The sequence below is a fragment of the Corella eumyota genome, chromosome 5 (genome assembly GCF_963082875.1).
Source record: "Corella eumyota chromosome 5, kaCorEumy4.1, whole genome shotgun sequence".
In the NCBI taxonomy this organism is placed as follows: Eukaryota; Metazoa; Chordata; class Ascidiacea; order Phlebobranchia; family Corellidae; genus Corella; species Corella eumyota.
The window spans coordinates 25,338-52,269 of NC_137494.1; the positions used below are offsets into that span (position 1 = coordinate 25,338).

Consider the following 26,932-nt stretch of genomic DNA (forward strand, 5'->3'; position numbering starts at 1 on the left):
TGATTGGCTAATTATTTGCACTTATTTTAGCCAAGATCACAGTTAAAAACATACTATGAAGAATAAGGGCAGCGGATTTAAACTATTTATTAACTTATCCTCAATTGTTTTAGTAATTTATATATCTAAATTTTTGTATTAGAATAAGCACGAATATATGTGTCATTAAATAATTATAGTAAATATTAAAATTACATCAAATATCTAAAATTTGTTTGTCAAAAATTATTTTTCAATTTGTCCTCAATCAAAAAACACTCAAAGCTGTTGTCACTTCGGGGATTTTTGAATGACCTACTTTTAAAAAATCAATAATTAGTAAAAGCTAACATTTTAAACTTTTCTGCTACGACATTAAGTTAAATTAAAGACATGTCCGCGTATTTTAAAAGTTTTTATAACATTTTAATTAGCGGAGAAGACGAAAAGAAGCGAATTGACTTATTTGCTGGGATTTTAATTGGAATTTCACCAATTATTCATATTTTACTAACTCAAGGTTACAAAGCCGCATATGGAAGATATTCATCCGCCAATTGGGGCTACTTAATTAATGCCAAAGCCGCTTGGCTTTTTCAGGTATTTGTTGTAAAAATATTTTAGTTTTTAGATTGTCTATTGGTTGTTAGTCGGTTTGTCTGTTTGTGTAAAAAAACTTTTTTTTCTAACTTTTTATTTGCAAACCAGAGAAATGAATATAACAAATATTAAAGATTTGAAATAAATTTTGGGGTAAATATTTTTAGGAGTTGCCGTCGTTTATGATCCCAACTTACATGTTGCTAACTAATCATGATTCCCTTTCTGTTCCTGCCACCATCTTACTACTTTTATTCATCGCCCATTATTTCAACCGAACTTTTGTCTACCCTGCTTCAATAAAGGGGGGCAAACCTACCCCCATGTCTATCTTCTTAATGGCAACATTCTTCACTTCGTTTAATGGATATATGCAGGTAACATTCTAAAGTTGATAATACAAATTTTATATAAGATTTCAACTCAACTTTATTATTTCAGGCAATATTTTTGGTGAGATTTTCAAACTACGACATTGAGTATTTGCTGGAATGGAACTTTGTTGTCGGGGTATCTTTGTTTTTTATAGGAAGCTATATAAATCGAAAATGTGACAACATTCTTCGAAATTTGAGAAACCCAGGGGAGAGTGGGTACAAAATACCACATGGGTCGATGTTTGAATATGTTAGTGGGGGTAACTTGTTGGGTGAAGCATTAGAATGGGTGGGTTGGGGTTTAGCGTGTTGGTCGTTGCAGGGTTTTGCTTTTGCTGTTTTTGCCATCATGTATTTGTCAGGACGAAGTTATTCCCATCATGTTTGGTATTTAAAGAAATTTGAAGATTACCCAAAAGAACGTTGTATTTTTATTCCATTTATTTTGTAAACAAATACCTTTTAAATATAGATTACTTATTCTAAATTTTTAAATTAGTATTTAAATTTGGTGTTCTCTTGCAAATTAATAACACAGTTTTCTTTTGTTTATATTTTTAAAGTGTTTATTACTTTAATAATGCTGTTGAATTTGTTCCTAGTTGCAGTACGATGTTCTACATTATGTGTGCTGTTAAAAATCATAATTCAAATTAAAACGCTGAATAAAATTATTTACAACAAATGAATGACAATGTCAAGTAACAGGAGGGTTAACAACATACATGTTCAAAGTTGTGTGGCCATTAATGGACTCCTTTATTAAGTAGAAAATTTAAAAAAATTTTCAGTACGAAAACTAAACATGGGTAAAATATAAAAGTTTAATTGCGTTGGGAGAGTAAATTGTTGAGGCTATGCCTTCTGTACAGTTTAACAAGATCCACTTTTGCGTAAGTGAGGTCGACACTTTTAATACCGTGCACAAATGTCGGTGAACTATGAAGTTGGTATAATAAACTCTTAAAATTTGCGATCCTTAGGTCTGAAATGATAAAGTTCAACCCGATATCAAACTTGTTGTTACAAGTCCTGTTGTTCAAACCACAAGTTTACTGCACAATTGGTCAAGTTAAACAACCAGTTTTCCCGTACTGCAACAACAAGACAATAAATGTCACAAACCAGAAATTAACTTATAAACTTTTCATTAAATTTCAATTTTGAAGCGCAATTTTCACTCAAACCTGACTTGCACAAGTGCCACTAATGCTAAGTCACATGACATACTGGTCACATTTAGTGTTAACATCTTCTAGATTTGTTTAAACTCGCTGTATTGGGGACTTCAAAACTAATGTCAAACATTTTGGAAAAGTTTTGTCCAGTATGATGTGATGTCCCACCTTGAAAAAAGTGTTTTAAGAAGGTTTATAATATAAGTTTTCATCTTAAATATTTCTAGATAAAACAAGACCAACTTATAAACCATTACCTAAAGTTGCATTTGTCCTGGCTCATCTTGTAGGTCACTTTTAGACTCTTGAGGACCCATATTATTTGGGGAATCGTTCAATCAAATCTGCTTAAAAAGTAACAATCTTGCTCAGCTGAGTTGATCTTTAAGATCATTGGCCCCCAGGTTATTTAACTCGGTTGCTAGTCAATCTGTAATCAGGTTGATGCACACAAGAAAATCCATACTCGGGCGCATATAAGTGTCAAATTGGTTTATTAAACATGACTTGTCATAAATAGTTGTAAAATGCGATAAGTCTTACATCTGGCACATTGCTTTGAATCAACTGACATTTTGTTGTCAGTTAGTTGGTCTTAAACTAAAAATAAAATTCATTGCATATATATAACTTTTTAACTAGAGGTAATCTATTAACATAATTTAAAAAAACTAAAAACAAAAGCTTTTTTTTAAACTCAAGTTCGTTTCATTAAAATATCAACAAAGATCTGAAAATATAAACTAATGTTTTTGTAAAAAAAAATAGGAAATAGAGCTGTCTTTTTGCTTGTTTTATTTAAATTTTAACTCTAATTTTATTATTAAATATCGGTAAAATATGGTCTTACGCTGACTTAAAGTGACTTTATACAAGGAAATTTTGTCGCCAACCAGTCTGGAAAGTAGGGCAGTTTTCGACGAAATCTCGTGTGTGCAAGCGTAAAAAAATGCGTGACCGCGCGTGCACGCGTACCAAAATTTCCGGTCTAGGCGTGCACGCGTGATTTATGTTAACGTGTTTTAGGCATTAGTACTGCGCGTGCACATTTTTTTTTAAAAACCAGGCGTGCATTTTTTTTAATAAAAAAAATCTCGTGCGTGCACAGTGCCGTACTTTCCAGACTGGGTCGCCGACTTTCTGCCGTTTTTTTGCAGGCCGAATCTTCTCACGACCAAATCTTTTGGTTCCCCTGGAAGTGAGGCAGTTTTTGACAAGATTTACGTACAGACTGTCAGTCTGTCTTAACTATCTGTACTGCGAGACTGTATACGCAGCCACCTTTGTTTTTTACCCTGTTCTGACAGTTAAATAGACCAGTTTTAATAAGCCCACAAGCAGACCAGTCACAAACAACTTAAACTAATTATATAATAGTAAGTTTAAAACCAAAAATTTAAGTTAAATTGTAAACAAATACCTCTAATATATTTTTAATGTGAGCAAGTGTTGTTGCAGAAACAGGAACAATGTCATTTCAAATAACAAGAAAAAGTAAACTTTTAAAGTTATCCTCAATTACTCTCTTTCATATCTTAATAAAATAAAATCCACCAGGCAACCTTAAAAAATAAGTTTAAAAATTTTTCTTGTATCAAATATCTAAAAATTTAATAAGAATATATAAAACAAACATTATTATAAAGATTTTAAAGTAAGTTAAATATCATGGGGTGTTAAATTAAAAGTTTAATATAATTTTACCCTAATTGTTTTAAAAATTGAAAATATATATTAACAAATATGCCTGTTCTAAAAATGATTTTCATATTGACAATACAACTTGCATATTTCACTAAAACATCGGCTTTCATGTAAATGTATCCATAATAAAATATCATAAAATATTAAACTAATTAGTTGCTTTGGTGAACCTAAACCCACTTTAAATTTTTTTGTTTTATTTAAAACAATAAATTTATTGAAAAAAGCAGAATTTGCTCTTAGTAATAGAAAAATATCTTAAGCAGAAAATGTACAAAAATAAAAGATAAATAAACGAGATTTTGAAATAAAAGCATAAGTGCCATATCTTAAATTTAAAAACCCCATTACGTCATATGATTGACAAAGATGACGTCACAAGTTGGCAATTTCTGGTGACGACTTTTTGATGCGACCCGCGCCCAATATGACGTCATAACCAAATACAGAATTACATTATCTGCAAATTTTGCAACATTGTTTTTTGTAAAATCTGCAAAGTTTTCTTTGTCTTATAAGAATGCACCTCGATCTGCTTGCACATGCCAATCCTTAACATAAAATCAAATTAAAATCACTTTAATGAAGTTTGACTTTTAAACTAAAACTTGTGACTCACTTTGTGTTCTTGCAGGAGTCACTGTCGCTGATTTATTCGCGCATGAACTTCGGTTGCACGGCATCGAAACTGGAGGTCTGCGTCGAGCATTGCATTGATTTCCCGCCGACTGCCTTCTTCTGCCCCGATAGACGCAGTTTAGAATTCGGGTTCGAATCCCGCTGTTGCCACACGAGTTCGAACAAACTGACCATTTGCTGGCCCTCCAAACCGGCTCACAACGTCTGTTCGGACAATAGGATCGCCTGCAATATAAATATATTTAGCTCTATGCTAGCTTGAAATTGATCGGTTTCGTGCAAAACATATTCAACAACTGATTACCGTTTCGGTCTTGGAAGATGTTGACACGAGGTCCTAGGTTCGATTCTGGACCCATTCCCAGAAACGCAAAAAGCTTTTCGTGTTTTGACTCCGACACCGCGGCCAGCACATCGACGTGTGCACTGCAAGAAACAAGTTTTGTCGTTAAAGCATGATTTGTAAACAATCGAGTTCAAAAGTTTTAACCAATAGAGATGTGCCTCACTTTCTGCCAAGTTCCAAGCTTCCACCAGGGACAACTTTGTTCGTGGCATTTTTCAACCTTTGTTAGAATACTGTCTTGGCACTCCTCTGCTGCCACCTCGCGTACGCTTCCGTCAGACATCAATATCGAACAAGAGGTGCTCCTAGTTCTGGTTCCGTTCCCGCAGGTGACCGAACATTGGCCCCAAGGTCCCGGCATATATCTTAAGAATATTAGGTAAAAAAACTTTTAATAAATACAGAACACAACCGCACAAAATCTGATCAAAGTTTTTAATGTACCTAGGTGGACAATCGACTCGGTTGCACGGTTGAATAATCACAAATGGTTTGTTGACCCCAATGCAATACCATTCATCTACTTCTTTAGCGCCATCTTCCAGACAAATTAAATTCCTGTACTGTGTCCCAGAGTCCCCACACAAGCTGCTACACTCTCTCATTTCGCCATATTGGTAGGAGTAAACTGCAACAAGAAAGTGGTTTAAAATAGTCAACCAAAAAAAAACAATTGTTAATTAGTAGCTTACCGATTAAGCCCAAATCTAGACTCGTGTTTAAGGTCCCTCCTTCGTTCGTAGCTATACAAGAATAACGACCTTTTGTTTCAGGGTCAGCGTTAGCCAGTTGTAGAACTTTATTATTTAAAAGTAATTGGTAATCTGGAGCGTTTTCTAACATTGTCAGCAGTTCGTTGTTGAAATACCATTTAATATCTGGCTCTGGAAAGCCCGTCACAGGACAACCTAAACCATATATTGGAGTTATAGCAAGAATACAACAAGTATCTGATTATCGCCAATCTATTTATAACACATTAAATATTGAAAAAGTTACCGATTCATTGTTGCACTTAGAGCAAACATAAGTTTATTGCTAAATAAATATTGCTTTAAAAGCTTTTAAAAAGCTAAAATCGGCGTGATGTCTTAGTTAAACTCTTGAATTTACTATATGAGGTCAATTAAAATCCAAACGGCAACTCAGTTATATAATCTTTAACAAGCAAAGTTGTTTTAAAATAAGAGACTTCGATCTTTTGAATTAAAAAAAAAATCAAAGCATTAAAGTTTACCCATCATAACACTTGAGTTCACTTTAACTTTGTAATTCTCGATATCCAATCCAGTCATTAAAAGTTCAGGTAATCCAATAACCCCCTCAATGTTTGGAACAACGTTTAGCTCCTCGGATACGCGCGGTGGCTCTATTAGTTAAATACAGTTGTTACCTTTACAAATGAAAGCCCAATATTTATCAAACTTTAAACTATGCCATCAACTTACCGATAAGAACGAGCGACGAGGCTTGGTAATAAGTCCCAGCTGGATTGGAGGCTTCACAACCGAACAAACCTTGATCTGCTTCAGTTGTTGGAAATATTTCGATGGAATTGTCTGGAAGAAGTTTGCTGTTTTGTCGCAAGCCTGTACTGTCCTTGTGCCACAACACATAGGGGTCGGGAAAACCTAGAACAACATTTAAATTATTAATGTTTTGTTCGGTATTAACCAAAGTAGAGAATGTGTTAGAACCAACCTTCTGTTGGGCATTGGATGGTCACCTTAGATCCAAGTTTTGCCCGAATTTTCCCGCCCACTGTTGCTACCACGTGGTCGGAAGTAAAATTCTCCAAAACAGCAGTTGTTGCTAAAATGCGAGGTGCTTGTGCCACACTAAGTGACGTCACTTGGGAGTCGTTGCCATGGAGATTAGAGGCAACGCACATGTAATTTCCAGAATCAGTTGTTTGTGGGTAAAGCAGCCTCAAAGATCCATCTTGAAGAACAAATTGCCTGAAAATATAAAATTAAATTTAGAATACAAAGCAAGAAGTTTTACTTCTGCCAACAACGAGCTCCCACCTTCGATTTTCTGGCAATCTGACGTCATCACGGAACCATGCATACGTAGGAGGCGGGGAGCCTTTTGCCTCACAAAGAATCGTAATTCTGTCAGCTTCCGCAACAATAAGACTTCCCCCTACGTAGACATCCACCACGCGGCCAAGCTGAAGAGGAGCCAGAGTGGGGTGAGGGGTGATACGGGGTCGAAGATCGGATGAAGTCGTTGTTTTCAAGGAGTTTCCATTTAATATTCCGAGTAAATTATGAATGTCCGAATCGCTCGGAGAGTGAATATCAATTTCCTCGGGGATTCCCCCAATAGAATTTACTTGGTCAATCAAATCCTCGTATCCTTCACTATGGACCAACTGCGACTTCTAAATAATAAACATGTATGACGTAACGATTTGTAAACAGACATAACATAGAGAAGCCAAATTAAACAAACCTCCGTTTCATCTTGATTGTTGTTTTCGAACCTTGGGATATAATTATTTATGTCGTCATAATCCTCTTGTTTAGTGATGAACACAGGCCTTTGTTCAGTGTAGGAGATCTCATAAGGATCAAACCTGGGAATCGGTTCAGGTCTGGGCGCCATGGAAACGACCTTCCTGGTTTGAAGACTTGATCTCGAGGTCGGCAATCTAGAATTCGGTCCAATCACCTGGTGAGCGCCAACTGGTGGGAAGTTATTTTGAAGAGGAGAATCAGGGATTGACATCGAAGGTTCAGGAATGTTAGCTCCTGAAGTAAAAAGTTATTTAATTATCAAAGTTCTTAAAGTATTGCAAATAAGTTCAAACTCACTGGAAGTATTGTTAGTCACAGTCAGATAGAAGTTCGCCCGAGATGAGCCAGCTAAGCAAGTGTAGGTTCCACTATCAGATGATTGGCTGTGCAACAAGCGAAGTGAACCATCTGGCATGACTGAAACTCGCTCATCAGAGATCGGCTGGTCGTTGCGTTTCCATTGAATTAAATCCTTGCGAAATCTGAAAATTATTTATCGTTATTTTGATGCAAACTTTAAAATGGATAATTAAAATATTTTTACCTTTCCACCCTGCACTTTACGATAATAGTGGTCCGCGGATGAATATATGCGTTATTCCCAACTTGAAGTTGTATTTTTCTTTGCCTTCTTTTTTGAATAAAAACGTCGTCAGATGAGTGTATAAGTGGGGCTAAACAAAAAAAGATTTTTAAACAAAAGTTAACCCAAAGTTAACCCAAAGTTGACCCAAAGTTGACCCAGTTCTTAACAACAAATCAAACTTACGGCATTTTCCAAGATAGCAGCTCTTTTGTGACGTAGGCCGCATTAACTGATGACACCTCACACGAGAAACCTTCTGGGGTTTGTATTTGCCAGCCAATACTTGAACGCAGTGGCTGAAACGAGTTTGCGTCCCTTTACCACAAGTAACGTTGCACTGTAAACAAAAACAAAAACATATTCAATGCTTGTTCAACAAAACATATTCAATGCTTGTTCAACAAAACATATTCAATGCTTGTTCAACAAAACATATTCAATGCTTGTTCAACAAAACATATTTAGTAGTTGTTCAACAAAACATTTTTAATATAGTAGTGGTTCAACAAAACATATTCAATACAGTAATAATGGTTCAACAAAACATATTTAATACAATGCTTGTTCAACAAAACATATTTAGTAGTTGTTCAACAAAACATATTTAATACAGTAGTGGTGGTTCAACAAAAACATATTTAATACAATAGTGCTTGTTCGTTCAAGGCCAAATTCTTTGTCTTCTAACATACCCAACAAAATTGTTGGTAATCGATAAAAAATGTGACAAAATATTAACAAGGCCATGCGCTTATTGACTGAACGTGACTTTTAACTTAGTTGCGAAAAAGTAAACTTTAACATTATCAAAGCACCTTTCTGTCCAATTGTGTTTAAACAAAGGGCAGTACTTTGACGTCACATGCAAACATCATAAATCATTTGAACTTGTGATTAATTGTCGCAAAAACAATGCCCTATTATGAACGAAAGGGATGTTGGTTTTGCAATTCTTAAAGTGGTTTAATTTTAACAATAATATGACATGCGCGATAGTTTCCTCTTATTACTAAACAAAGGGCTAACAATCAGCATTGTTATACGATGCAGCATTTCTCCAAATCAGAAGAAACTTCGCGCATATTTCGTCCTTATTTGTCGAGCGCAAATTATGTCTGGCAGACGCCTTTGTGTTGGGTGGAAAAATTAAAGGATTAAAAACTGTTGGGTTTTGCTAAAATTGTGCAGACTTTAAAATTACTTTAGTCAATAAACTTAATATTAAGCAAACATTTTAAGTCGATGCCATAAACTCAAATTGACAATTGGAAACAATGACGGACAATGGTTTCGGCGCCACTGTAATATTAACTTGTTTACGCAAACCAAAACAAACACATAAAGTGCCATTGTTAAAAACTCGACTAACAATAAAGAGATTAGTACCTCGGACCACTTCTTTGTGACGTATCTAGCCGGACAATTACGGACGTTGCACGGGCTTCTGGTCATGGGGGTCTCTTTGGGGCAAAAGTGGGACGGAACCTCGACAGTCTCACCTGACCCCAACTTCTGGAAACAGCGAAGTTTTCTGGATTGAAATCCGCGTCCGCACGGCCTCGAACACTAAACATTAAAGTTGCAATTGTGACGTCGTGTAGATACAACAATGTGTAAAATATAAAGAAAAGTCTTACCTTCCCCCACAGCTGAGGCACCCACTTGGGGGGGCACTCCACCTGGGAGCAAATCATTTTGTCGGTGGGTTTGGGAGCCGGGCACATGACGTCAGGCATTCTCCTCCCGTTGACCCTTCGCGAGGAATTCGAGTAATCTTCACCTTCCGGCATCTGACGACAAACGACCGATCTTACTTGTAAGCCACGTCCACATGTCACATTGCAGTCGCGATACGGCGTTAGATCCCATCTGTGACGTAATAATAGGATTACTATATGACGTAACAAGCTCCTTAAAAAGGATTTACCCCTTTTCGTGGTTGGGTAAACGTGATTTTATTAAGCTTTACAAGATTACAACGACACACCGCAAAGTTACGTCACGCATTATGACATCATAGACCAAACAAACAGCGTTTTGTTAATACATCGTACACGGAAATCCTATTGTTTATTTAAGTGACGTCACAAACGTTTTGTGTATTCCCAATTATGATCCAATGATCCGAGGAATGAAATTTCATCGGATTGAAGCTGAGAACAATAATTCTTTGTCTTCAAGTGCAAAACCACTTCAAACAACAACAACAATGCGCGTTTGTTATGTGACGTCACAACCCAATTAACCCAGGGCCCCACTTTGTCCGAATACCGAGATCGCATGGCGTGAAAAGTGGACGGAAACCGAAATAGTTTCATTTCAATAAAATATCTTATTATAGCCCTCTATGATGTCACAATCCGAAAATAATATACGTCTCGGCGTCGAATCGTTTAGAACCGATTAAAGTTTCGTCTTACACATATTTACGGGCCGATGATCTCACAAATCAAATTGTTTACGAACAATGCCTCAACAATTCATGTTTGATGTTCAAGTTAATTGGGATCGCGTTAAAACAACAATGCTTAATTATCCGTCACAATGCTCAGTCACGTGGTTCAAGACAAAAATATTTGCTCTTGTCATGATTAATTAAACTTCAATTTTTACTATCAACAACGTAGTATTCGACAATATGATGACGTAGTGTCGACATTATTATGACGTTATCATTTCACATATTGGAATGTTTGACTCTGATAATAATTTATTATTTGATATTTCGCGACATTATCTGAAGTGAATTGTGGTCGAATATTTTGAATATTTCAAATCTAATAACTTTGCTACGTTTGACAAAAATATTCCCTTATTTCAATCACTTTTAACCACTAATGTTTGCTTACCGTATGGGTAAACCATCCACAGCTCGGGGTTGTAAAGAGGAAAACAAAATTGCGACAAGAAAAAAACTTCGAATATTTTTCCCCCAACCGCCTCGACTTAAATTAAATTTAAATTTTTCCAGCCCGAACATTTCCGGAAAGTGAAAAGTTTGGTGATTGCGGCAATACAGTCTTGAAGGTGCCAGCGAGGTTTGATTTGTTTTATTAGAAAGTCGATAACGAAAAGAACTTTCCTCCAAGGTGTCATTTAAAAGCTCGTAGCTGGTTGTTTTATGTTGAAGAATAGGTGAGAGCCCTTTAGTTGTTGAACAGACAGGTTCAATGGGGTTGAATGGTTTGTTGTCGCATGTTCCAGTATAATTAGCTAACTTAGTTTCCATTGAATATTTCTGCCCAATCTCGTTTACTTTAATGCTGCGGTAATGTTTTTCAGTTGGTGGCATTTTTAAAGAAAAACTTAATCCTCAAGAATTTTGTTACTTTTAAACATTTTAAAGTCTTTGATCTGATCTGTAAACTGCAAAATAAGTTTTAGATTACATTCCTCATATATTAAAACAACTTTGAACTTAGCAACTTTAGATGCAACGCTCAGCTGCTTGGCCCAATTAGGCCCTGAACTGAAACACTTCGACGTTCTAAGCTTCTTATATAAACCCCCTTACGTATTTAGGGATCAATCGATGTGAGAATTACGCGAGCTTCCGTATTGACATTCAGGGATGCAAACAAGCAACTTTTATTTGTCGAACGTGGCATTCTACTACGTCACAAAGGAATCGATTGTCCACACAACAATGATCCTTATGATCCGCATGTAAACAATATCCATAAATGCGAGCATTGTTGTGCAGCTAATTTACACAAGTCGAAATCAAATAAAAGATAAGAGCTAATATCGATTAGCGAATTCTCCCCAAACTTATTTTAAGTGATTGGCAAACTAGCAACAACTTCCTCAATCAACCACAAAGTCCTTTTAGACACAATTATTATCACTGCGTATTAAGCGACAATTACGACAAATGTTAAAGCGGCAATTAATAAAAGTCAAGCATGTGGTTCACGTCATCTATGATTATGATGTCATACAGGTAGTGGAAACGATGACGTATCAACTAGCCACAAGTTTTATTTTTGGTAAATTTCTAAAACCTTAAACTTATCTTTCGAAGTATCTGGGATCGAGACCGAGCATAAAAATAAATTATGACATCACACTGGACCTTTCTTTCATCTTTAAATAACTCAATAGTAAAGCGCTAGAACATATTGTTACATAAATTCCCCAAATATTTGAAGAGAAACAAATTTGTGCTCAGAACTAACTTAGGGTTGGGGTGACCAACTCGTTCATCAACCTTTTAACAAGGAGCGGGGTTTAGAAACGCTCAATTAGCTCATGTTCGTTTTGGGGTCATTTCAACCGTAACGACACCTCATGACGTCATCACTCTTTGTTACAACTCATCATATACGTCATACGAAACATGTACGTCACCTAAAATTTACTGATATTTCGACTAAGTTTATTTACTCGCAAACTTGTAAAATCGAATAAAAAACTTAAAAAAGTGTTTTTGGTTGTTTTGTCAAATGAGGAAATATTAGGTCCTTTCATCTACTAATCGTTATACGAGTGCTTTTCGTTACGCTCTGTTGAAAGCAAAAACCGTAAATTAACTTGTTGATTTACTTGCAAAAAGGGGGCACGTGACTCAACAAACCAGGGGATTAAGAAAACTTATAAACCCCATTTAAGGAAAGAGTTTTATCAAAAGTTGATTAACAACATCGGAAATACGATCCGGTTAATAAGGCAGATTTGCCCACTTCAAACGCTGCCAATTGTTTTGCCTAGAAAGTTAACCGCAAAATAAAGAAACAATTCTATAGTAGAATGTGCTAATACCAATGGGAGTTAAGGAACGTTGAAACATTATTAAGGTTCGCAATATACAAGAAAAATGTTTCGCGAAGAAAAATCGAAAATTGCCTAAAATAACCAGGTAAGGCCTATAAGTTGAGCGATTTAGATCTAAGGATAAACTTTAATAAATTTTAGCTTTCATTCAACGAATTCAAAAATAACACCAAATTGAAAAGGAAATAAGACCGAAAATAAAAATAATAGAGCCTGCCAAAATCCACTAAGCCAATAAAATTTCGGGCTTTAGTGAGCTTGTGATTTACTTTAAAGTTCCGACCCTTCTAGTGAAGAGTAAACATCCATACACGCCAGCTAAAAGCATTTCAACAAAGTGGTAGCGATATAGCATTAAAAAACCAATATAACGGAGGAATAACAGTTATAATGAAAACCACGAAATAAAACAATTTACTTGCGCGCTCTGACCACAAATTATTCGCTAAATTTAACTTCATTTTCACTCACAAATTTAACAATCACACGCTTTCAGTATGTAGGCAGGAATACTGGATATAAATCAGGCCACGAACCAAACAAATATTGACTTAAACTTTAATATGTTAAACCTTTAACTTGTATTGGCTTCACATATTCGCGGTTCAAAACCTATTTACACAACTATCAACGATCAGACAACTAAAACTTTTTAGTAAAACTGATTCTGCTCACAACTCATCTACGTTTCTAAATTGTTGGCAACTTTAAGTCTTATTCTCGTTTTATACAAGACTCTCGTACCGCCAACTTTTTTCTTTCGTCAACAATCGTCGTCGCGATTGGTTGATGTTAAATGACGTCACAAAAAGCCGGCGTTTAATAAAGTGACAATCTAAATCTTTTAACGAGTTCTTAAACAATTTCTACGAAATTAAGTTGAAGTCTCTTACATTGCTTAAGTTAGTGATAAAAAAACTTAAAAAATACTTTAGAAAAATTTATGAATAAAATAAACTATAAAAAAATTCTATGTAACAACGAATAAAATTATTAAATAATACGAAGTGCCATCAGTTTATTAGGAAATTGTGAGATTTACGACCAATATATTTCATAGCAATAAGACATTAAAGTTATAGAGAAATTGATTGGTTTGCACAGCTAACAATAAAACCTGAGCAAGTTGAACAATTCGCAATAAACTTGTTAACCCAACAAAGCAGGCACGATATGAGACCCACGCGAAGTTTAAGGTCATCACCACTTTTAGGGTTAATTCAACGAACTGGGGAACTTAAAACATTTTCTCCCCAGATGACGTCATTAAACAGTCGAAAACACGAGCGTATTGTGACGTCATATCCAATTTGTCCAACAAGTGGCTGAGAACAAAGCACCATTATTGAAACTTGACTTCAATGCTTAGGCCTGATTAAACATAAAGCAACCACCTAGGACCAGACAGCCCTGGGACCAAGCCCTTTGCACCAAAACAACACCAGCCCATCCCTACATGACAATTAGAACCACAACTTAAACAGGTTTCACAACAGACAATAAGTTTTCCTTGTCGAGGTTTAATACACAACAACGCCTGTGTTCGAGCCCCTACAAGGGCCTTAACAGCGCGGGAGACAACCCCACACAATTACAAAGGTAGAATACAATTTACGACCACATCGTGATTTTATGACTTTTGGTAACCAGACCTCCTACAAAGAAGTGACGTCATCAAGTACTCAAAACGTAATTTTTGTTAATAATTAATAAAATTTCCCTGACATCATAACTATGACGTCATAAAAAGAATAGTTTTAATAAAACCAACTTATAATTAAAATAACATCTAACAGCTTTTTCATAAACCTTAATTGCGTTTGATCATTTTGTGGTTTTGGGTAATTTAAATTAAATTAACAATATTTAATTAAATTAACAATATTTAATTTAAGCAATAAAACAAAGCTAGCAAACAGTTTATGTTTGCGAACTTGCGCAAATTCACAGGTGAACAAATTAATAAGTTGGCCTGATTACAATTCGACAACTTCAAATATACGACAACACAAAAGCAAATACAATTCATCGCTCTTAGTTTAGAATTAAGCGAGAAATCTCACAGAGTTTCTACAGCTTTTATATAAACCAAGTAGTTCCATTAAATCAATTCACAACTTAAACAATCCGGAAAATTTACAAAAACTTGTATTAATTGAAGAACCGTTATCCAAACTTTAAGAAGCAAAAACAACAAATTTAGAACTAAGTTGTCTTAAAACAGGAAACTCTTTTATTAAACGACTTTCGGTATTAATTAAACGAACAAATAACAAAAATTTATCAGATATAATTTGACCTTTAAGTATTTTGACAACCACGTGACAACAAAAGCCCACAATGCAATGTGGACAAAGTATTAATGTGACGTAACAATAGTAAGGACAACAACACTTCAAATACTTCCTCAATTTGTAACAATTTTTGTAAATTGAACAAAAAAATTTCATATCAGTAGATTCGGTGTTTACTTTGCGACAATTTAACTTAAAATCACGTGACCTGTCAATCAACAACGTAATCACGTGACAAAACTTACTGAACACTGAAGTTTGCTTCGACAACGAACAAAAGCGCAGTAGCGACACTTTGTGACCGAACATTCAGTTGATTCGTGTACGCTGGAGGGTGGTGTTCACATGTTACCAATAACAACCACGAAAAAACAAGAAAAAAAATTGATTTCCACATTTAAAAAAATTCTAAAATAAAAAAAGCTCAGAGTCAGACTCCTTTACTTAAGCGTAACTAATTATCAACGTAATTTTCCGCCTGCCAATCAAATTTCTAGAATAAATTTCAACCCAGTTTTTACTTCTAACCACTGACATTAAATTTGACAATTTAATTTTTTTAACTTTTTTTGCAAACAAACTTTACCTGAACGCCCTGAAAATTAAACCAAAAAAGTTAACTAAAATAAGTATCACGCAAACCTTTCATTAAATCTCGCATACTTTGTCTAATTATTACCTTAAAACCTATCTTTAAACATCCAGTTATTTTCCTTTAGCCGAAATTGACATTTTTTAAGATTTAAACAACTTTCCACAAAACCTATCCCTGTACAATAATCCTAAAGCCCCTCTGTCAGCGAACCTTACGTCATGCTACCCTGCACAAAAAACTATTTTACAATTTAAAAAAAACATTTGTAATTCATCAAATATTTGGTCATTGAAGCGTAAACAATCCTGTTTCCTATCAAGTAATTTACCGAAACAAAATCTTTAAATTTGAGTTAATCTGAGGATGTAATCTTCGATTGAAACATGAAACCTCGCCTTTAAAAAGGAATAACCTCAAGTTATTGCCAACTAAAACTTTAAATCATTTTTTAAATAATATCACCAACTTTCCTGCACTAAAAACTAAAATAAAGTCGACCAAAGTTAATAATTTTACCCCAATTTAAACTAAGGCCTCTTGAGAATTTAAAACCATGACTCAAACATGGACACGGGAAAATATTTTCGGTCTACGGCTTAACGAATTTTGATTGTTTTAAACACGATTATCGCGTTTAATAACTTAATATTCGCGGTCTAATCTTGTTAAAAAATATGCTGAAATATTGTGACGTCATAACAATCATGACGTCATGTGCAACCCTCCAATCACCAGGGTTTAAAATTAAAAATGTTGACCTTTTTAATGACCCCTACCTTGTGCGGTTCTGGGTAATTGGGCCGAATTGGCAAGGTCCTCCAAAACATTTCTCGACACGCGACGCGGGTCTAGCTATTACGTCACAATGATCAGAAGATGCTAAAGCGTTTGTTGCTTTGTGACGACATAAAGGAATAGAAGTTCGGGATCCTGGAACAATATTAAAGTTGAAATCTGCAATGTTTTTGTTTAAACAACGAAGTTTCTGGTAAACCGACAGGAATGTAACTTAAAAACAAATTTGTTTTACCGTTGCCGCAAGATGGTACACAAGAGCTAAAATTTCCAAATCTCCAACCAAACTCTGAAGATTCTAAAAACTCGTATTTATCCACCTCCTCTTCGTCAGTGACGTAATAATCGTCGTATGCAACATCATAATTAACTCTAGTGACATCATTATCCGGACACAAGCCAACTGAACAAGCCTTAAACAAAACAAAAATTAAACAAAAGTCAATTGATCAACAACAACAATGACTTACTTGTGACGTAACCGGTTTATCTCCGTCGCAAATGACGTCATCAAGATCTTGTATAGTCCCAGTTTCGAGAACAACTTTTTTACATCTAACCTCCCTCACGGTGATTCCCCTTCCACAAGTTGTCGAACATCCGCCCCAGTTTCCAGATACCCAGCTGTATACATGTATTGTTAAAGGATTGTTACGTCATAATAATAAATACAAAGTACCTTGGTTCGGGCGAGATTGAGGTCACGGTGTTGCCATGTTGAGCCAAATAATTGTGATGGCGAACAACTAAAAATAAACGACAAAGATTTTATTTAGGTTTAAATGTGAGGTTGAAACCAATCAACTGGGGACTCTACCTCGGCACACCATTTAACTGAGGGCTTTATCTCGGTACACCATTTAACTGAGGGCTTTATCTCGGTACACCATTTAACTGGGGGCTCTATCTCGGCACACCATTTAACTGGGGGCTCTATCTCGGCACAGCATTTAACTGGGGGCTTTATCTCGGCACACCATTTAACTGGGGGCTTTATCTCGGCACACCATTTAACTGGGGGCTCTATCTCGGCACAGCATTTAACTGGGGGCTTTATCTCGGCACACCATCTAACTGGGGGCTTTATCTCGGCACACCATTTAACTGGGGGCTCTATCTCGGCACACCATTTAACTGGGGGCTCTATCTCGGCACACCATTTAACTGGGGGTTTATCTCGGCACACCATTTAACTGGGGGCTTTATCTCGGCACACCATTTAACTGGGGGCTTTATCTCGGCACAGCATTCAACTGGGGGCTCTATCTCGGCACACCATTTAACTGGGGGTTTTATCTCGGCACAGCATTTAACTGGGGGCTTTATCTCGGCACACCATTTAACTGGGGGCTCTATCTCGGCACACCATTTAACTGGGGGCTTTATCTCGGCACACCATTTAACCGGGGGCTTTATCTCGGCACACCATTTAACTGGGGGTTTATCTCGGCACAGCATTTAACTGGGGGTTTATCTCGGCACACCATTTAACTGGGGGCTTTATCTCGGCACACCATTTAACTGGGGGCTTTATCTCGGCACACCATTTAACTGGGGGCTTTATCTCGGCACACCATCTAACTGGGGGCTCTATCTCGGCACAGCATTTAACTGGGGGCTTTATCTCGGCACACCATCTAACTGGGGGCTTTATCTCGGCACACCATCTAACTGGGGGCTTTATCTCGGCACACCATTTAACTGGGGGCTTTATCTCGGCACACCATCTAACTGGGGGCTTTATCTCGGCACACCATTTAACTGGGGGCTCTATCTCGGCACACCATTTAACTGGGGGCTCTATCTCGGCACACCATTTAACTGGGGGTTTATCTCGGCACACCATTTAACTGGGGGCTTTATCTCGGCACACCATTTAACTGGGGGCTTTATCTCGGCACAGCATTCAACTGGGGGCTCTATCTCGGCACACCATTTAACTGGGGGTTTTATCTCGGCACAGCATTTAACTGGGGGCTTTATCTCGGCACACCATTTAACTGGGGGCTCTATCTCGGCACACCATTTAACTGGGGGCTTTATCTCGGCACACCATTTAACCGGGGGCTTTATCTCGGCACACCATTTAACTGGGGGTTTATCTCGGCACAGCATTTAACTGGGGGTTTATCTCGGCACACCATTTAACTGGGGGCTTTATCTCGGCACACCATTTAACTGGGGGCTTTATCTCGGCACACCATTTAACTGGGGGCTTTATCTCGGCACACCATTTAACTGGGGCTTTATCTCGGCACACCATTTAACTGGGGGCTTTATCTCGGCACACCATTTAACTGGGGGCTTTATCTCGGCACACCATTTAACTGGGGGCTCTACCTCGGCACACCATTTAACTGGGGGCTTTACCTCAACACACCATTTAACTGGGGGCTTTATCTCGGCACACCATCTAACTGGGGACTTTATCTCGGCACACCATTTAACTGGGGGCTCTACCTCGGCACACCATTTAACTGGGGGCTTTACCTCAACACACCATTTAACTGGGGGTTTTATCTCGGCACAGCATTCAACTGGGGGCTTTATCTCGGCACACCATTTAACTGGGGGCTTTATCTCGGCACACCATTTAACTGGGGGCTTTATCTCGGCACACCATTTAACTGGGGACTTTATCTCGGCACACCATTTAACTGGGGGCTTTACCTCAACACACCATTTAACTGGGGGCTTTATCTCGGCACACCATTTAACTGGGGGCTTTATCTCGGCACACCATTTAACTGGGGGCTTTATCTCGGCACACCATTTAACTGGGGGCTTTACCTCAACACACCATTTAACTGGGGGTTTTATCTCGGCACACCATTTAACTGAGGGCTCTATCTCGGCACACCATTTAACTGGGGGCTTTATCTCGGCACACCATTTAACTGGGGGTTTATCTCGGCACACCATTTAACCGGGGGTTTATCTCGGCACCCCATTTAACTGGGGGCTCTACCTCGGCACACCATTTAACTGGGGCTTTATCTCGGCACACCATTAAACTGGGGGCTTTATCTCGGCACACCATCTAACTGGGGGCTTTATCTCGGCACACCATTTAACTGGGGGCTCTATCTCGGCACACCATTTAACTGGGGGCTTTATCTCGGCACACCATTTAACTTGGGGCTTTATCTCGGCACACCATTTAACTGGGGGCTTTATCTCGGCACACCATTTAACTGGGGGTTTTATCTCGGCACACCATTTAACTGAGGGCTCTATCTCGGCACACCATTAAACTGGGGGCTTTATCTCGGCACACCATCTAACTGGGGGCTTTATCTCGGCACACCATTTAACTTGGGGCTTTATCTCGGCACACCATTAAACTGGGGGCTTTATCTCGGCACACCATCTAACTGGGGGCTTTATCTCGGCACACCATTTAACTGGGGGCTCTATCTCGGCACACCATTTAACTGGGGGCTTTATCTCGGCACACCATTTAACTTGGGGCTTTATCTCGGCACACCATTTAACTGAGGGCTTTATCTCGGCACACCATTTAACTGGGGGTTTATCTCGGCACACCATTTAACTGGGGGCTTTATCTCGGCACACCATTTAACTGGGGGCTTTATCTCGGCACACCATTTAACTTGGGGCTTTATCTCGGCACACCATTTAACTGGGGGCTCTATCTCGGCACACCATTTAACTGGGGGCTTTATCTCGGCACACCATTTAACTTGGGGCTTTATCTCGGCACACCATTAAACTGGGGGCTTTATCTCGGCACACCATCTAACTGGGGGCTCTATCTCGGCACACCATTTAACTGGGGGTTTATCTCGGCACACCATTTAACTGGGGGCTTTATCTCGGCACACCATTTAACTGGGGGCTTTATCTCGGCACACCATTCAACTGGGGGCTTTATCTCGGCACACCATTTAACTGAGGGCTTTATCTCGGTACACCATTTAACTGGGGGCTCTATCTCGGCACACCATTTAACTGGGGGCTTTATCTCGGCACACCATTTAACTTGGGGCTTTATCTCGGCACACCATTTAACTGGGGGCTCTATCTCGGCACACCATCTAACTGGGGGCTCTATCTCGGCACACCATTTAACTGGGGGTTTATCTCGGCACACCATTTAACTGGGGGCTTTATCTCGGCACACCATTTAACTGGGGGCTTTATCTCGGCACACCATTTAACTGTGGGCTCTATCTCGGCACACCATTTAACTGGGGGCTTTATCTCGGCACACCATTTAACTGGGGGCTTTATCTCGGCACACCATTTAACTGGGGACTTTATCTCGGCACACCATTTAACTGGGGGCTTTATCTCGGCACACCATTTAACTGGGGGTTTATCTCGGCACACCATTTAACTGGGGGCTTTATCTCGGCACACCATTTAACTGGGGGCTTTATCTCGGCACACCATTTAACTGGGGGCTTTATCTCGGCACACCATTTAACTGGGGGCTTTATCTCGGCACACCATTTAACTGGGGGCTCTATCTCGGCACACCATTTAACTGGGGGCTTTATCTCGGCACACCATTTAACTGGGGGCTTTATCTCGGCACACCATTTAACTGGGGGCTTTATCTCGGCACACCATTTAACTGGGGGCTCTATCTCGGCACACCATTTAACTGGGGGCTCTATCTCGGCACACCATTTAACTGGGGGCTTTATCTCGGCACACCATTTAACTGGGGCTTTATCTCGGCACACCATTTAACTGGGGGTTTATCTCGGCACACCATTTAACTGGGGGTTTATCTCGGCACACCATTTAACTGGGGGTTTATCTCGGCACACCATTTAACTGGGGGTTTATCTCGGCACACCATTTAACTGGGGGCTCTATCTCGGCACACCATCTAACTGGGGGCTTTATCTCGGCACACCATTTAACTGGGGGCTTTATCTCGGCACACCATTTAACTGGGGGCTTTATCTCGGCACACCATTTAACTGGGGGTTTATCTCGGCACACCATTTAACTGGGGGTTTATCTCGGCACACCATTTAACTGGGGGTTTATCTCGGCACACCATTTAACTGGGGGCTTTATCTCGGCACACCATTTAACTGGGGGCTCTATCTCGGCACACCATTTAACTGGGGGCTTTATCTCGGCACACCATTTAACTGGGGGCTTTATCTCGGCACACCATTTAACTGGGGGTTTATCTCGGCACACCATTTAACTGGGGGCTTTATCTCGGCACACCATTTAACTGGGGGTTTATCTCGGCACACCATTTAACTGGGGGCTTTATCTCGGCACACCATTTAACTGGGGGCTTTATCTCGGCACACCATTTAACTGGGGGCTTTATCTCGGCACACCATTTAATTGGGGGCTTTATCTCGGCACAGCATTTAACTTGGGGCTTTATCTCGGCACACCATTTAATTGGGGGCTTTATCTCGGCACACCATTTAACTTGGGGCTTTATCTCGGCACACCATTAAACTGGGGGCTTTATCTCGGCACACCATTTAACTGGGGGCTCTATCTCGGCACACCATTTAACTGGGGGCTTTATCTCGGCACAGCATTTAACTTGGGGCTTTATCTCGGCACACCATTAAACTGGGGGCTTTATCTCGGCACACCATTTAACTGGGGGCTTTATCTCGGCACACCATTCAACTGGGGGCTTTATCTCGGCACACCATTTAACTGAGGGCTTTATCTCGGTACACCATTTAACTGGGGGCTCTATCTCGGCACACCATTTAACTGGGGGTTTATCTCGGCACAGCATTTAACTGGGGGCTTTATCTCGGCACACCATTTAACTGGGGACTCTACCTCGGCACACCATCTAACTGGGGGCTTTATCTCGGCACACCATTTAACTGGGGGCTTTATCTCGGCACACCATTTAACTGGGGGCTTTATCTCGGCACACCATTTAACCGGGGGCTTTATCTCGGCACACCATTTAACTGGGGGCTTTATCTCGGCACACCATTTAACCGGGGGCTCTATCTCGGCACAGCATTTAACTGGGGGCTCTATCTCGGCACACCATTTAACTGGGGGCTTTATCTCGGCACACCATTTAACTGGGGGCTTTATCTCGGCACACCATTTAACCGGGGGCTTTATCTCGGCACACCATTTAACTGGGGGCTTTATCTCGGCACACCATTTAACCGGGGGCTCTATCTCGGCACAGCATTTAACTGGGGGCTCTATCTCGGCACACCATTTAACTAAGAATTTTACCTCGAGACATTTAAGAGAATCAAATTCTCATTTTGTTCAAAAACATTAAATAAATCCTTTATTGGAAAACAATTTTAACTCACTTCGTTTAAGCGCACAACTTCGCACGTTTATCGGTTTTGTTGTGACGTCACAATCATATGCAGGGGCGCCTTCTGGTGTCTGACATTGAACTATTCTGTTTTGATATCCAAGACCTTTCGATTCTAGACACTGTTCAACAAACATTATTAACATCACATAATTTAAGAATAATTAGCCTTGTTACGTCATATAAGTTTACCTTGTTCCACGGTTGAGCGACCCAGACGGGACAAAGATGTTCGTTACATTTTCTCCAAGTTTCTGGGGCTTGGATTCCAACACAAAGTTTTTCATCCGATGGTAAATATTCTCCGTTTAAAGTTTCTTTCGCGCACGAAATTGTCCGTATTTGATATCCGCCCGAGCACTCCGCCGAACATAAAGTCCACGGATCCTCAATCCACAAATGTCGTTGATAAAACTCAAAACTTGGTTCGATTCGTTTGAACACCGTTGAACTGTGCTGACAATAAGCATAACTTTGTGACGTCACAATTAATTAAACATAAATTAACGACTTCCATACCGACGTTTACGATTAACACCAATATTTAATGACGTCATAGCGTACCTTGCAGGGCACTTGATGTCGTTACAGCGATGAACTTGGGGAGAGGGTGGAATCAAACCCTGAGCCTCGCAGACTTGATCTTCAACCACTTCATTGCTTGAAACATCCACACAGATCGGCCGAATAAACATTAAACCTAAAAGGTTGGTTAATTACGTCACAGTGGCATTGTTTTATCATTATTACTCTATTGTGTCGCAAGGTTAACAGTTATGCTTCTTACCACCGCCACAAGTGCTTGAACACGTGACCTCGGCTGTGTTGTGTTTCCACGTGGCCGTCAGTGGGCGGTAGAACTCGTATCTTAGGTACTTTCGTAGCTCGCTCTTGTCAACTGCCTAGGTCGTTAATAATACACTTATTACGTCATAATAATTTATTAAATAAATTAACTTACCATAACTTCAATGTCACTAGCAATTGGTCCTTTTATGACGAATTTTAATTTTCCATTGTAACCATATGTGACGTCATAATTGAATGATGTTATGTGGTTATTATCAAAATCATTTAATTTGAGCAATTCTGATGATTGATTGATTTTTAAACCTAAAAAATTAAATCTGTAAGTACCTACAATTTTAATTACTATAATTAATTAAACTGACCGATGTGTCCGACTCCCGATCCTGACAAACTGACAAACTGACTGTTTTTGGGAATCGTAATCACGTGATCTTGTCCTAAAAAAAAACAAAGTTATTAAATATTCAAAATCAGAGTTTGTTAAGTTTGTTACCTTGTATTTTGTTTTTGTTGAAAACATAAATTCCTGTCACTAGGTGGCACAAGAATCCACATTTACCGCAAACTTTAGACGACTCTTCAATGCAGCCTAGTGGCTAAAAGTTTAATTGTAAATAAATTTAAATTTTGCAAAAAATCCATCAACAGAGGTTGAGCTAAAAGAATATTCTTTATTTTCTCTAAAAACGCTGAAAAGTAATTCCAAAAATTTTAAAAGTTTCAGGTTTTTACGATGTCTTGAAATTTAAGCCCGTTGTGTTAACGATTTACCTTATTAGGTGACATAACAATGATAACTGTGACGTAACAAAGCCCATATTTGGTTAAATGTTTTTTCTAAACTTTGCAAGTTCCTCGAAAAATTAATTTTAAACATTTTAAAGTCGGCCGCGATTATTGTTTATAAAACACGAAATTATTGGATCAAATGACATTTAGGATTCGCGCAACACTGATTTCACAATAAACTTACTATTACGTCATAAGTAAACTCTTTGTTTTCTAGAATTCTTATCAATTGTTTCCGATTGTTTTAAAAATAAATGCTCTGTGATGAGATCATTATTACGTCATATTCTGTTTATTGTCACACGACACACTTTATCAGTGCAACCAATTGTTACCATAGCAACCGAAGTTGTGTTACCATAGCAACCTATTGCTAGGTTAGCGTAGAAACTGTGACGTAACAAGGGTAACATCAATTTGTATCACTTTAAATGCAAAAAAACTCAAAATTTGATTATTACGTCACAAAATCAACTTATAAGATATTCTACGTAAAAGGACTTCGGACCCAACAATCAAATAATTATGGCAAACAAAAAACAATGCCCCATTATAAACAAACAAACGACCATTGTCTTACCTCGCATTTTCCTTTCGCACAAATATCATTAACTCCACATCTAGTACCGTCTGTAACGTCCATTATACGGACCTTGTCCAAAATAGGGGCGGATGTTTGACAACGTATCACACAGGGGGAACTACCTTCAGGGAATTCCCCGGGGACCCATGATATATTGTTTGTGACGTCATTTAACGATGAACATTGTAATTGTGCTTGACTTTTAATTTCTGTTTTAATGTCAGGTAAAAGCTAGAAAAAAAAAAAATTTTGCTTTGAGCTCTTATTATGACGTAATAACAAACAAGACTTAATTAAAACAAAAGTGATTAATGTTAAAGCTTTTAACTGTATGACGTAACAATCATCGTGTGAGTTCCACTTACCTCTAAGTTTTCTGACTTTTCGAACTTGAGAAAAATCTGAACAAAAAAAACAAATATTTGTTTTCTGATAAAAAATTTTTGCGATTCGGAAATTGTTTGAAATTATTGTCATTCGATCCCACGTGACAATACTGGAGCTATTATAGATCGCAAACAATTATGACGTCACTATAAAAATATTTTCATTTTAATTCTGACATTCTTTATTAACCTTGGCACGCTTATAAAGATTTGTAGTGACGCGCGTGCCAATAAACAAGGCTTAATGACGTCATAAAAAGATTTGGCGCCTTAAAAATGATAAACATGCAATCGCACGCATGACCAATCACGACCTTATAGGTATGTGACGTCACAAACTTGGAACCTTATAGGACACACCCACGTGTGATAATCTCTTAATCACGGAATAATACACCCTTGTTACGTCACACATGAAAGATTAAAAGCTGCGATGTGCATGTGGTTTGCAAGCCAGAAATAAACCGACAACAACCCTCCCTGCGAACAAACGATTAACCGCATCTTAATTACACTGCGACCGAGCCCTTTGTGGTGAAAGAGTTGTGTGTTAACATGGGTTAGTTCCTTGTTATAGGAAGTCAGATTAGCAGTGAATTAATGATTCTACGTCACAGAAACTAACAAACCACAATTAATTAACACAATGCCCCATTGTCTTTTTAATTAATTGTTTTCGCGTTTGTTTTTAACTTGTTAACTATTTATTTACATTTCCGAGGGAGATTCTTCGTATAATAATATTCATCACAGTCGACCCACTCTGAAACAAACAGCACGCGTCGCTGATTATGACGTAACAGAAGCGTGTCATTGAGGGGCAAATATAATTGTGCGAATATTTTGATAAATGAGGGGCGGAAAGTCAAACAAAAAATGAAAGCAAATAAAAAATAATTAAGAAAACGAAACTCAGTCTTTCATAAAAATTTGTTTTTAAGAAAATAGAAACATTTAAAAAATATTTTAATAATTTTGTTTACACTAAATCGATAACGTCATGTGACTCACAGGTGTAGTAAGGCCTTTATTTGCGCTATAGTGACGTCATAGTTACCCATTGTTGTCCGTGGCACGCAATGCTTATTGTAGGAAGCTACCTGGCCAAACAATTCGCTAAAAACTTGAAAACTTTAACAAACTGTAACTTTCTCGCAGTTACCGTCACCATAAAATATCTAGTTCAGCTAAAATATTTCTCTTTAAACAAAACTAGAACTTACCAGTTGTAATATCCAAGCTATTCGAACCAACTTCATTGTAAAACTTTTAACTAACAAATGTGCAGGCCTAGGTTAAAGCTGCTGTTTGCTGGAGGTCTTTTTCGCCTTTGCGCGCATCGAGGCTCTCGTCTCGCTTTTATATCAAATTTTTGCCCGCTCTTGGTGAACTTGTTTGCTTTTACGAGAGAAGCAAATCTATAAAATATTCCGTGTTGCTCGATAAAACTTAAACTGGAATTTGGGCGTTGTTATAATAGTCTACACTTGACCTTTGAAATATATATTTTGGGTAAACAAATGTCCTTGTGACGTCAGAACTATCTGGTGACGTAACGTGGGTTCGGTGAGAAAATTAATGGTATTTTACAGCGGCGCCATAGTGACATGTTTATGACGTCATAAGCAAGTAAAAGTGATAAAACAAACTTAAACCTTACTTA

The 26,932-nt window shown here is 38.3% G+C and overlaps 2 protein-coding genes across 3 annotated transcripts; one reads left to right on the forward strand and one right to left on the reverse strand.

Annotated features, from left to right (window-relative positions):
• The first annotated feature begins 299 nt into the window (after positions 1-299).
• Positions 300-1,636, forward strand: LOC145753926 (3-oxo-5-alpha-steroid 4-dehydrogenase 1-like). The gene is made up of 3 exons (XM_082570466.1): positions 300-579; positions 747-956; positions 1,021-1,636. The coding sequence occupies exons 1-3, from the start codon at positions 373-375 to the stop codon at positions 1,405-1,407; spliced, it is 804 nt and encodes a 267-aa protein (XP_082426592.1). The 5' UTR covers positions 300-372; the 3' UTR covers positions 1,408-1,636.
• Positions 1,523-26,629, reverse strand: LOC145753925 (ADAMTS-like protein 1). 2 transcript variants are annotated; one of them, XM_082570465.1, is made up of 33 exons: positions 26,493-26,629; positions 25,249-25,284; positions 24,881-25,114; positions 24,005-24,107; positions 23,874-23,948; positions 23,663-23,814; positions 23,489-23,603; positions 23,266-23,401; positions 22,894-23,152; positions 22,694-22,823; positions 17,068-17,134; positions 16,859-17,012; positions 16,624-16,801; positions 16,370-16,523; positions 9,569-9,800; positions 9,318-9,497; positions 8,115-8,268; positions 7,890-8,019; positions 7,643-7,827; positions 7,281-7,579; positions 6,851-7,209; positions 6,525-6,781; positions 6,272-6,454; positions 6,061-6,192; positions 5,516-5,731; positions 5,268-5,451; positions 4,987-5,188; positions 4,782-4,903; positions 4,458-4,702; positions 3,555-4,389; positions 2,392-2,734; positions 2,144-2,302; positions 1,523-2,050 (listed from the first exon to the last, which is right to left on the reverse strand). In XM_082570465.1, exons 1-30 carry the CDS (start codon positions 26,526-26,528, stop codon positions 4,295-4,297), a joined length of 5,004 nt encoding a protein of 1,667 aa, XP_082426591.1. In that variant the 5' UTR covers positions 26,529-26,629; the 3' UTR covers positions 1,523-2,050; positions 2,144-2,302; positions 2,392-2,734; positions 3,555-4,294. The 2 variants fall into 2 exon arrangements, with proteins under 2 accessions (XP_082426591.1, XP_082426590.1); XM_082570464.1 differs by having other exon boundaries at positions 1,523-2,302.
• Positions 26,630-26,932: the final 303 nt, after the last annotated feature.